The sequence below is a fragment of the Vulpes lagopus genome, chromosome 19 (genome assembly GCF_018345385.1).
Source record: "Vulpes lagopus strain Blue_001 chromosome 19, ASM1834538v1, whole genome shotgun sequence".
Classification (NCBI taxonomy): domain Eukaryota; kingdom Metazoa; phylum Chordata; class Mammalia; order Carnivora; family Canidae; genus Vulpes; species Vulpes lagopus.
In genome coordinates, this window is record NC_054842.1 from 34,124,998 (window position 1) to 34,137,977 (window position 12,980).

General features: G+C 45.1%; 1 protein-coding gene across 2 annotated transcripts in view; it reads left to right on the top strand.

Annotated features, from left to right (window-relative positions):
- The window catches only part of IL20RB (interleukin 20 receptor subunit beta), a 37,398-nt gene that overhangs the window by 14,980 nt on the left and 9,438 nt on the right, over positions 1-12,980 (top strand). For both annotated transcript variants that reach the window (XM_041734306.1, XM_041734307.1), the window contains exons 2-5: positions 1,734-1,860; positions 3,449-3,639; positions 8,687-8,811; positions 10,775-10,925. In XM_041734306.1, the coding sequence (XP_041590240.1) occupies positions 1,734-1,860; positions 3,449-3,639; positions 8,687-8,811; positions 10,775-10,925 (594 nt within the window). The remainder of the gene's footprint in view (positions 1-1,733; positions 1,861-3,448; positions 3,640-8,686; positions 8,812-10,774; positions 10,926-12,980) is intronic.

Sequence of the window (12,980 nt, forward strand, 5' to 3'; positions counted from 1 at the left end):
TATTGATATGGTGGATTGCATTAATTGATTTTCAAATGTTGAACTAACCTTGCACCTGGAATAAATCCTACTTGGTCGTGGTGTATGATCTTTTTTATATATTACTGAATTTGGATTGCTAGCATTTTGTTGAAGATTTTTGCATCTAAATGCATGAGATATATTATTTTGTTGGATTTTGTTTTTGTTTTAAAAATATGTACTATCTTTGTCTGATTATGATTTCAGGGTAATATTGGCTTCATAAGATAAATTGGAGAATTTTTCTCTTCTATTTTTTTGAAGAGATTGTATAAAATTGGTGTTAATTTTTTTTTTTAATATCTGGTGGCATTCTTCAATGAAACCATCTGGGCCTGAAGATTTCATTCTTAAGATTTAAAAAATTACTAATTATAGTTGTATATTTACATAGCTATGTAATACCCACATTTCTAACTATAGAAATGTGTTGTATACTTTACCAGAGGAAAGATGTTGGAGAGGATCATGCCCCACTCCCCTGAGCCATCCCCCCTGTATCTGGCTCTTTTCCTTTTCATCCTTTGGGTGATTACAAAGTTGAGTGAGGCAGGCAGGAAGCTTCCCTGTGGGTAACCCAGGTGTTTCCTTGCAGGGCTGGCTGGGGATACTGTGAATGAGATGGACATAGATCACCAGGGTTCTACATCAGAGAAGGAAGGGCATAGGCGGGATATCCCCAGCAGCCCCTCATCCCCTTGTGGTCACAAGGCTTGATAATGAACAACAGGTGCCAATCTGGAGACAGGCACAGAGATGAAAAGGCTCTGGATGAGGGCCCCAGTTCCTCCCCCACTGTGCTACCGATGTTATCACTGCAGTTGTAACAGCAAAGGAGGCAGGTGTTAGGCATTAAAACAGAAGTGTGTAAAAGTGGGAGGAAAAGGACCATAGAAGAAGATCCAGGCTGCACCCTGGGCTGCATGCAAAGATGAGCCCCAGGACTGCCCATCTCCTTAGTATAGGTTCAGTTTCACAGGTCTCTTTGATTCTGCATGAAAACCACGGATCCACTGTGTGCACACTCTGGGCACACCACACACACCTATGTGGGAGTTACTTGGATCCCAACTGGCTCAGGGGTCTGCGGTCTGCCTGGGGTAGAATCTCTAACTTGGCTTGGTGCCCTTTGGGATTGTATTCCTTCCACAGCAGGCCTAAGCCTGCACTTCCCAGCAGGGAGCTGATACCCCATTTGGCTTCTTGGGGGATGTGAAGGAATATGTTTTGGCACCCGATGATGGCAAAGCAGGAGGAGAAAGTGGCAGGGGTCTGCATGGGTTTGGTCACATGGTTAGCAAGTGGCAGAGTCAAGGCCTACATCTAAGTGGATCAGACATAAAAGCTGTAAATAATGTGCTTCAGTTTTCTCATTTGTACAATGGAGAAACCAATGGTCTGTACATCCCAGTATGATCATGAGGATTTCATGAGATAATCAGGTAATAATCTAACACATGGCCTAGATAGAACACAGTGAGTACTCACAATACTAGCCATTATTATTATTATTAATGTTAATATGCCATTTATCATGAAAGGCAGAATTACAATTATGGCAGCAAAAATTTAGCGTCAACACAAGTATGATGACATTAGAATTGTTTGTGGTTCATTAACACGTAAGGCCTTTCATTAGAAACTAATTTGAAGTTGTGACATTCCTCTGATACGAGTCCAAATGTCAGCCCGTCTAAATGCCTCAATTCCAGATGGAGTGGCTGTCCTGCCTGCCCCTCAGAACCTCTCTGTACAATCAACCAACATGAAGCATCTCTTGACATGGAGCCCAGTGATTGTGCCTGGAGAAATAATATACTATTTTGTTGAGTACCAGGGGTGAGTTTTTTTGTTTCTAATTTTTCTTCCTTTAATGAGTATTTGATTCCTGGAGGTAGAGTCTTCATTCCAAAGCTTAAGGAGACTTTGTGAGCCCAGGGATAGATTATTTCCCATGATCTGCCTCCTCTGTCTGCATGGACATCAGGACAGTTGAAGAAGCAAAGGAAATAGTCCTGTGGATTTGACAGTGAACTGTCTGGGAATGTAAATGTATATAAACACATTTTGGTAGAGCTTCTTTTCAACAATGAGCCAACTGTCCAATACTAAAGTAAATCTTAAGAAATGTATTTGACTCTGATCTAAGGTGGATTAATCATTGGAGATGCATATCCTTTGGAAGTGAGAGGAGACCTCAGTTTTCCTGACTCTGGGCATGCCCACAGGAGCCAAAATAAATCATGACCCTAAAGGTCAGCTGGACCTGGAGTCAAGCAGGTCTGCTTTTCTCCAGGTGTCCAGGTTCTGAGAGTTGTTGAGGAGGGACAGGGACATAGAAGGCACTCAGTCTGTTTCATTAACAGTAAATACAAACTGAGCACTTATGTGTGTAGACATTCTTCTAGGCTTGGGGTACAGTTGACAGGGTTTCTAGATATGGGAAACATATTTAGAAGAGGAGACAGACAGTAAAAAGGTAAATAAATAAATATACTGGGTCTACATTGTCCAGTGTGGTAGCACTAGACACAGATAGCTATTTAAATTGAAATTAATTAAAATTACACTAAAGTGTCTGTTTTTCAGTCATACTAGTCACAAATCAAGTTCTTGATAGCCATATATGGCTAGTGACTACCATAATGAACAACACTGGTATAGAACATGTTCTATTGGGCAGCACTGCTCTAGGTGACTTTAGATAGTATTCTGTGCTAGGAGGATACCTGAAAGGCTGATGCCATAGAGAGTGGACTCTGAGGTGCCTTTTAATTAGGTGGTCAGGGGAGGTCTTTCTGAGCAGGTGATGTTTAAGCTGCCATCTGAAGGATAGGAGGAGCCAACCAATGTGAATTGTGGGATACAACTTTTGAGACACAGTGAATAGGTAGTCAAAGATCCTAAGGTAACAAGAGCTCAGGATGTGGGAAGACTGAAAAGAAGGCCAGTGTAGAGGGAATATCATGTTTAGGGACAGAGTGAGAGAGAAGGCCAGAGAGTCTTACAGACCACAGGGAAGTGTTTGGATTCCATTCTGAGTACTTTGGAAGCCATTAAGAAGAGAAATGTCACAATCTGTTGAGTGATGAATGGTTTGAAGGACAGCAGAAGTGGAAGCTGGAAGATCAATCAGGAGACCACAGCAAGGTCAGGGATGACAGCAACTGAGACTGGGAGGGGGGTTGCTGTAGAGATGGAGAGGCCAGGACAGACTGGGGTTTACACCTCCATTTCCCTTGTTTAGTGATAAAAGGACTAAGAAAGAATGGATGGTTGGTGAGGAAATAGAGTGAAGGAACTGGAGTGTGGAGAAAATGCTTGTTTTGCTGACCCAAAGTAGGTGAATGAGGCAGTTACTTGCACCTGTCATTGTGCCTGGGTTAAAGGGGCTGGAATGACACTGTGCCCTCCTCTCCTTGGCCAGGGAGTATGAAAGCCTGTACATGAGCCACATCTGGATTCCCAGCAGCTGGTGCTCACCCACTGAAGGTCCTGCATGTGACATCACTGATGACATCACTGCCACCGTGCCATACAACCTCCATGTCAGGGCCACCTTAGGCTCACAGACCTCAGCCTGGAGCACTCTGCAGCATCCCTTTAATCGAAACTCAAGTAAGGCACTTCTCTCCTTACTCCCCTACTTCCATTGGCCTCACCTTCAGGAACCACATTCACTGAGACTTTCAGGATTCTTGTTAGCATCAAACTAGACTTGAAAAGCCAGAGCACCATGAACAAAAACAGTCCTAACTGGCCCATTTCAAAAATTACCAACTACTTCGCACATGCCCTCTCATTCTGAAAGAGACTTTTAAACTCATTCCTGGCTGTCTCCATCAGGGTCTACAGATGGTGGGGAACATGGAAGGAGAGCTGTTCTGAAGTGAGGACATGGAGCTGGGATTGCTTCTTTCTGTCTAGATAGCACCTCAATAAATCTTACATTGCTTCCCATCTAGTACCTCATTAACCTGATATTTGTTCCCTGCATACGCAGCTTCTTTGTGCAATAGGATCTATAGATTTATCAGACTTACCAGAAACAGTAACTGGGAAATAAATAACTTTTCTATAGTGATAGTACCGGAAAATGGTTGAGAAAAAAGTATGGCAAAAATCCAGATGGGTGGCCAAATATGGCAGAGTGCAAACAATGGCCAGTGTGTAAAAAGGGTGTGTTTGTTTGGAGAACAGCAGGAGCAAAGGCTGGTCACATGGTAAAGGGCTTTCCATGAAACCTGTTGAAATCAGCAGAGGGGAGTCATGGATGAAGAGAGGGTGTAGGCCAGGTCTATCTTATACACTAATTACTCTGAATGCTGTGTGGAAAGTGAACTGAAGTAGGACAAGTCTGCAGGGCAGGGGAAGAGTGAGAAGGGGGTTGTAACTCCAGCTGAGCCAAAATTGGTCTTGATCTCAGGAGTGAGTGAGGGGACAGGAAGGAGAGGGCACATTCCAGAGACATGGCTGAGTTAGAAAGGACAGAGCTTGAGTTATTGGAAGATGAAGTGGGGAGAGACAATGACGGTGTCCAGCTTCCAGTTGGGGTTGATGAGAACATCATCCAAGGCAGAGAACCCAGGAGGAACAGGAGACACTCCTGGCTTTGGGCTCTTTGAGATGGAGGCTCCTACAAGATAGCATGCTACAGATATCTGATTGGCAGCTAGAAATCAGGCCCTTGGGCTCAGACAGGCCAAGTTCAGGCACAACACAAAATTTTTTCTTAAATATTTTATTTATTTATTTGACAGAGAGGAGAGAGAGCACAAGCAGGGGGAGCAACAGGCAGAGGGAGAAGGAGGATCAGGCTCCCCATCGAGCAAGGAGCCAGGTTCCGGGCTCCATCCCAGGACCCTGGGATCATGACCTGAGCCGAAGGCAGACACTTAACCAGCTGAGCCACCCAGGCACCCCAGAATTAATAGTTAAAGGCTTGGGAGCAAATGAGATTGTCCAGGGACAAGATATGAGGACAAAGAGAACCCAGGACAGGATCCTGGAAGCCTTGGGGTTTAAAAAGTGAATAGAGGGAAGGGCACCCATAGGTGGTCAGGCAGGTAGTGCCCTGGAAGGGAAAAGAGCTGCTGATAGCCTGAAGGAGGGCCCTAAATGGGTCCTTGGGAAAATGGCTTCATGGAATATTTGGGATGGTGATGAGGCTGCTAGGTGAAGGATTGAGTGGAGGGGCGGGGAAGGAGCAAGGGAGCTCCTCCCCTGAGAACAGGCAAAGGCAATAATATGACCAGGCTGTAGCTATGGGAAAGGCAGGGGAAAGGCCTTTGGTGAATTCTGCTTTCTTGATGTAGCAGAAGATCCTCTGCTGTGAGTAAGGACAAAAGAAGGTTTAGGGCAGCATCTATAGCAATAGGATAAGTCAAAGGTTACTGAGGAGTGTATAAGATTGGGTAGAAATCAGGAGGATTTAGAAGATCAGGGGGCCCAAGCTGGAAGGGGCTGAGGAAGGTTAAGACAGATTTGAAGGGGAATTTGGCCCTCTAGAGTCAGGTATGATTCAAATCCCAGCTCAGCCATTGATAGCTGACACCCTGCCTGCCTCCTCACCCGCAGAAACGGCAACAGTTTGCCTGGCTGGGAGTGACGGGGACTATATAAGATGAAATATGTAAATAGTCAGGGCAGTGCCATCCTATCATAGCACTCAGCTATTGGTAAGTGTTATATTATTGTTGCCCAAGGGATGCTTAGAGCTTAGAGCCAGAGAGCAGAGTACGGAAGAGGTGGGGGCAAGAATGGGACCACCAGAATGGGACACCAATAAGAATTTTGGTGCAAAATGTGAGTTTCTCTGCCCAGGACTCTTTCCCCAGGCACTGAGAGGATACAGCAGACTCAGTGTGATCCCAGTGCGAGGCACTGGAGGAGACTGAGGGACACTGGAGGGTGCAGTGCCCAAGCAAGACCCAGAACTACCTCTCTTCAGCATCTAAGAGTCTGGGGCTCCAGCCAAGACCATTGCTAAGGACTGGCAGCTATTGTTGGAAAGGAAGGTACAGGTCAGATGGAGGTCAAGTGCTTATAAAACTACATGGGTAGGGGTGCGCAGTAACAACTTGTGCTTGAGAAGACCAGTATAAACAGGAAAGGATCTTACTGCTGGAGAAGCTGAGGAACAGGAAGGAGCCTCTGTACCTGCACCAGAAGGTAAAAGATGTCGTCCCATGTGATCCCTGTGGAGGTAGAGTAAGCTACAGAGTGAGGATGGAATTGTCACTCTTAAAGGGACATTAAATCTGTTCGTTTGCCTTTGAAAAAGGCCATCCCAACTTCTCCCCAGGCATGTGAAAAATCTTGTTTTAAGGCTCTTCTGAAAAGGTTCCCCTACTCCTAAGGGGACACCTTGTTGAGAGCAGAGGTTCTTTTTTTTAAAGATTTTACTTATTTATTCATGAGAGACACACAGAGAGAGAGAGAGAGAGAGAGAGAGAGAGAGAGAGAGAGAGGCAGAGACACAGGCAGAAGGAGAAGCAGGCCCCATGCAGGGAGCCCAACGTGGGACTCAATCCCAGGTAACCAGGATCATGCCCTAAGCTAAACCGCTGAGCCACTTGGGCTGCCTGAGAGCGGAGGTTCTTAACCTTGATGACACATTCCAGTCACGGCAGAGATTTAGAGCCATGTGTCCAGGGCCTATCCACAGAGAGTCTGATTTAAGTGATCTATGTGCGTTCTGTTCCTGGGAGTTTACGATTTCCTCAGGTTGTTCTCATGGATAGCTGGATTTGAGGTCCACTCATAGGGAGGCTAATACCCCACCAGCAGAGGCTAGAAATGTGGAAAGACATGGGCTCAAATTCTGGCCATTAACTGTGTGACAAGTCACGTAGCTTCTCTGAGGCTCAGTTACATCATCTGAACAACAGGAATCATGTTTGTCTTCCTATGCTTGCTGGATGGATGAAATGAGCTAAGTATATAGAATGCATAGGGCAGAGGTTCCTGTCCCAACACTGTCAAGAATGTTCCTCTGAACTAAAATGACTTTAGGTCATTTTCTCTAATTCTATTCTCAATCAATTTGGAGAAGAGAGGATCCAATTTTATAATGTTTACTTAAAACTGAAGCTTCTGAACTGGTTATGTTTTGCACAGTTGGTCCCTGACTTCCTCACTTCTCCTGTCCCCTATCCAGGTAGCTCTTCAAATGCCAGGAAATGCTTTGCTCTCCAAAAACTTCCTCCAGGAACTGCTTTTCCTCTGAGTATCCACTGACCCCAGTGCAGGATTTAGCTCAGAACTCACTCCACTGTACTTCCCAAGCCAAGGCCAACAATTGGGGTGGCCCTTCTGGTCCTGCAGTGTCTAGATCTGACAGGCAAGTGTGGATCCATCATCTGTAGCCAGGGACTGGAGGTTGCCTGTGTATGCCCTTCTGTTCTTGGTCTGCTGATGGGAAAGAATCCACAGGGGCTGCTGGCCTCCCTGTTTGGGATCCAACAATGTGAAAGATGGGTGTTTGTGCTTAAGGTGTAATTTCTAGAGTTGACTACTGGAATTTGTAAAATCCTCTGACTTTCCAACATTCCCATTAAAAATAGGAAGTGAAGAATTCTTGGACCAAGAATAGAATGGCCAACCCATTCACAGGCTGCTGATTTCCTAATGCTTGAAAGTCATCAGCAGCCAGTATATATCACTCTTTGAGCTACAGTGATACACATGCCCCTGCAGGTATGTTCATTCCTGATGAGCAAAGAATGGACCCAACTGTTCTGTATAGACCTGAGCTCATGCAAGCATTAAGAAATGGCATCTGCTCACTTAGATGAGTCAAGGTGAGGAGCACTTTCTGCACCTCCACCAAATAAATAAAGAAAGAAAAAGAGGAACTGGGCTATAAAATTTTAAAACAGAGAGGTTTACCTGAGTACTGTCACTTTTCTTGAGTGTGTGTGCCTCCTGAAGAAGGAGCAGAGGACTTTATCATGGTCAAGGAGAGGAGTGAAAAAAGAATTGTAGTTAAGTCTTTGTCACTTAAAACAATTTGCTCATCATTCAAAATGCATTTACTGAGTATGCTGAATACAAGAAAGTATTGGTATACAGTAGTCCCCCTTATTTGTAGGGGATATGTTCTAGGACCCCCAGTGGATGCCTGAAACTGAGAATAGTACCAAATCCTACATATACTGAGTTTTTTCTTATACATACATACTTATGATAAAGTCAAATTTATAAATTAGGCACAGTAAGAGATTAGCAACAACAATAATAGAAGAACAATGATAACAATATACTGTAATAAAACTTATGTGAATGTGGTCTCCTCTCTCAAAGTTATCTTATTGTGCTGTACTGGCCCTCCTTCTTCTTGTGATGATGTGAGATGATAAAATGCCTCGGGAGGAGTGAGGGGAATGATACAGGCACTGGGTATTGTTAGGCTACTATTGACCTTCCGATCATATATCAGAGGGAGGATCATCTGTTTCTCTCCCCATCACAGGTAACTGAAACCACAGCAAGCAAAGTCTCAGATAAGGGGGATGACAGTCCAGCTTCTGCATGCTGGGAAGTTACACACCCCCCTTCCCTACAACCCCAGCATGTCTCTACTGATAATTTGGTTCTGGTCTCTCAGGACGGAAACCAGTCCTGCCTGGGACTGGCTTTGATTCTCCCTTCATCTTGCCAACAGCCATCCTCACCGCACCCGTGATGGAGGTCACCAAGGATGGCTTCCACCTGGTTATTAAGCTGGAAGACCTGGGACCCCAATTTGAGTTCCTTGTGGCTTACTGGAGGAGGGAGCCTGATGCCAAGGTAAGACTTCCAGCCTTGGCCTTGGAGTCTGGCCTCAGGGAAGGAGTCAGACCACTGAGGGGTGGGTAAGGAAAGCTGTTCCTTGAAGTGTTCACCTGTCCAGGGGTGGCCTGAGCATGAGCAGTCCTGAGTGCAGGGTGGGAAAGGAGAAATGAGAACAGCTGACAATCCTAGAGCCTCCCCTTCAGAGAATTGCCTTGGTCCACCCCAAGTTCAGGCCAGATTTGCTGAAATATGGGGGGTTGCCTCTTTGCCCTAAACTCAAACAGTATGATCCATAGTACCTTTCAGGGCATTCCTTTCTTCCTCCTCATCAGCCTGTCTTTTCGGCCATTCTCCCTGGCATGTTTAGGTGCAGGAGACCAGGGTGTTCCAGATCATCTAGATGATTTCAAAAGCATGTGAAACTGGCACAAGCCTCTCAAGGGTGTGTATCAGGGTAGGGTGCAGAAGTCAGGGCAGAGAGCCAGGGTCTGGCTTGTGAATAAACCTGTCTAATTATCAGCCAGTTGGCCATTCAGAATGCCTAGATGGGGCACTGCCTCATCCTACTGTGGGATAGTTACTGCAGAGTGGGTTGGGTGGGATGTCAGCACTCCCAGAGTGAATGAAGAGCTGGAGCTTGAGCAGGAACTGAGGGATAGTCAGACCCTGAGACTCTGTCCAAGATGCTTTGTGAAGGCTACTCCAGTCAGCACAAGGAAAATGAGCTTTATTGTAAGTCTGGATAGGATGCAGTAAGGGGTTTTCACAGATTTATGGGCAGAGCTGGCCTAGGCTACCTCTGACCTCACAGCAATATCTAAGGGGCAAAACACATGTCCTATCACCTATTGAACAGGGGCTATAGTTTGGCTAGTTTCCCCTGAAAGGTGGTATGTGTAGGTGGGGCAAGCAATAATAATGGCTTCCAGTATTTACTCCTGCTGGGTGAGGGCCCAGAAGTAGGACATGACATTGCCAGCCAGGCAGATGGCATAGTATGGGGGACAGACCAGGACCTGGGCAGAAGGGAGCATGCAGCTCCCTCAGATTCCTTGGGATGGAGCCCACTCCCCACCCTTGGTAACAGGCAGGGCCAGTGCTGAGAGAGGAGCGGGTACCCTGAGTCACTGGGGCTTGGCCCAGACAAGCCTCCACAGGTTCAAATGTGTAGCACAGGGTTCAGTGGGTGGGTAGAGGTAGAGAGGTACACAGATGGACGGACAGATGGGTAAATGGATGAATGTGTGAGGAGACATATCCTACTGGCTCCATTGCTCCTGTGCGCTGATCCCCCTGGCAGCACTGGTCGTGCCAAGCCCCCAGGCTCAGTCAGATTTCTCACCTTCAGGTGTCTGCGTAAATGTTACCCTATCAGGGAGGACTTGTTTTAATCACTCTGCTTCATGCCTACTCATCATCCTACCTCCTTGCTCTGCTTCCTTCTGTTTCATAGCCCCTGCACCACCTGACATGTGTCACACAATTGTCTGTGTCCCCTGACGTGAGCTCCATGAGAGCAGGACTTTGTTTTGTTCAGTGCTCTATCTCAGGGCCTATAATAGTAACTGCCATGTGGGAGGTGCTTAATAAAGAAATAAGAATGAATGAACAAGGGGTGCCTGGGTGAGCTCGGTCAGTTGAGCATCTGCCTTCAGCTCAAGTCAGGATCCCAAGACCCTGGGATTGAGCCCTAGGTCGGGCTCCCTGTTCAGCAAGGAGTCTGCTTCTCCTTCTCCTTTTGCCTCTCCCCCTGCTTGTGCTCTTCGTCTCTCTGTCAAATAAATAAATAAATAAATAAATAAATAAATAAATAAATAAAACCTTAAACCCTAAAAAAAAGTGAATGAATGAATGAGAGGGAACCTTCTATATGCATCCCAGAAAGGAAATATCTAGAACTTTTCTTCCTTGGCTCCTCTTGCCCTTTCCTGTCCTGTTTCCCTCACTCAGGTTGTAACTGTTTTCTGATTTCCTAAAGGAACACGTCAAAGTGGTGAGGAGCAGGGGCATTCCGGTGCACCTGGAAACCATGGAACCAGGTGCTGCATATTGTGTGAAAGTCCGGACGTTTGTGAAGGCCATCGGGCGGCACAGCCCTTTCAGCCAGGCAGAGTGTGTCAAGGTGCAAGGTACGATGGCCTGCCTCTTCCCTGGAGTCCTGCCTGCACAGGCAACAGCCCCTCCTGGTGGCTGCCTGGCTGCCTGCTGGGTTCCTCTGGTTCTGAATTTCCCCTGGGTTTCACTGACCTGCCTGCCAGCTGGGTGCGTATCTGTGCTTTCCTCTAATTTCCCTAGAGGCAAGAGTTCACCCTAGGGCTGGTTGGGGTAACTTGAGCAGCTGAGTGGAACACTTTCTTCCTGAAAGTCTCCTAGGCTTGAGGCCAAATGTTGCAAGGCTGGCTTACCCTGATGGCAATAGCCTGGGAACCAGAGTGGGCTTGGGGTGCCAGAGAAGCAGCCTGGAGTATGAGACTCAGTCCTTGCAAGAAGCTCCCCCACACCACTGTATATCATCGCTGCTTTCTGCTGGAAGGGACCCAATGCATGTAGAGTTCTTCTGTTTTTTTTTTTTTTTTTTTTTGAGTTCTTCTGTTTGACTTAATTTTTCTCCCTTGAATTTTATTTATTTATTTATAAGATTTATTTATTTGAGAGAAAGAGAGAAAGAGAGAGAGAGAGAGAGAGAGAAAGAGCGCACAAGTGGGAGGGACAGCGGGAAAGGGATAGAGAATCCTAAGCAGACTCTGCACTCAGAGCAGAGCCTGACATGGGGCTCTATCCCAGTACCCTGAGATCATGACCTGACCTCAGATGCTCAACTGACTAAGCCACCCAGGTGCCCCATCCCTTGAATTTTTTTTTATAGTCTAAAACCCTACAGTGTTAAGAAATCCTTTGAAAAGAAACAGAACAAAACTCCACATCCCACAATTCTGCTGCTCAAATACCACTAAGTGACATTTTTGTGTATAATTTTAAAAAATTATTCTAAAAATTTAATACTTTCACATGATTCAAAAAGTATAAGATACATTGGAAACTCTCCTTTCTATTCTTTCCCATCTTTGCAATTCTAGCCCCTCCCCCATAGGTATTAGTTTTTTGTATATCCTAAAGATTTTAAAATGAATAACAAGTAAATGAGAATATTTATATATATTTCTCTTCTTTTTAGCACAAATAGTGGCATACTCTATGCATTGTTTTGGATCTTGTCTTTTTTACTTTATGTATCTTATAGATTTTTCCATTTTTTTTAATTTTATTTTTTTAAATTTATGATAGTCACAGAGAGAGAGAGAGAGATGCAGAGACATAGGCAGAGGGAGAAGCAGGCTCCATGCACCGGAGCCCGACGTGGGATTTGATCCCGGGTCTCCAGGATCACGCCCTGGGCCAAAGGCAGGCGCCAAACCGCTGCACCATCCAGGGATCCCAGATTTTTCCATTTTGATAAAGAACTTTCTCATCCTTCCTTACAACCTCATAGTATGTTGTTGTGTGTAAATATAGCAAATTTAACTAGTCTTTCATTGATGGGCATTTTGTTTTTTTCCCAATATTTTACTTTTATAGCCAATGCTTTAATTAATTACCTTGTACATGAACATTTTGCTGGTGTGTATATATTTATAGGATAAATTCCTGGGAGTAGAGCTGCTTTGTCAGAGGCATACACATTAGAATTTGGACCACCATTCCCAAATTGCTCTGAAGGTGGTGTGACTGGTCCACCGCTTTGCATGTGTAGGCACACTTTGTAGTCGTGTTGCACACACACTCTGTGCTTGCTCTTTCCACGAACATCACATTCAGCACGTTTTCCATGTGAATTTTCTGATTACCGTTTTATACAACTTTAAAAATCATTTAAATAAAAAAAATCATTTAAGTCTAGTTTGTTAAAGAATTCAAACAACCAGAAATATGTAAAGTGAGAGGTACATGTTCTCTGCTCTCACCCATGTCACTCAGGAGGTTTCCTCTGGCGGGTTTGACATTTAATCTTCTAGTCATTGTGTGATACCAATGCTCAGAGACACAATGGAACTGTACTGTGCTTACCATTCTGCATGTGGCTTGTCTTCACTGAGAAGTATATTGAGACATCTTTTCATATTAGTACATGGGGATCTACTTCATTTTTAAAGAAGATGCATAATAAGTGAATTTATTGATGTGCC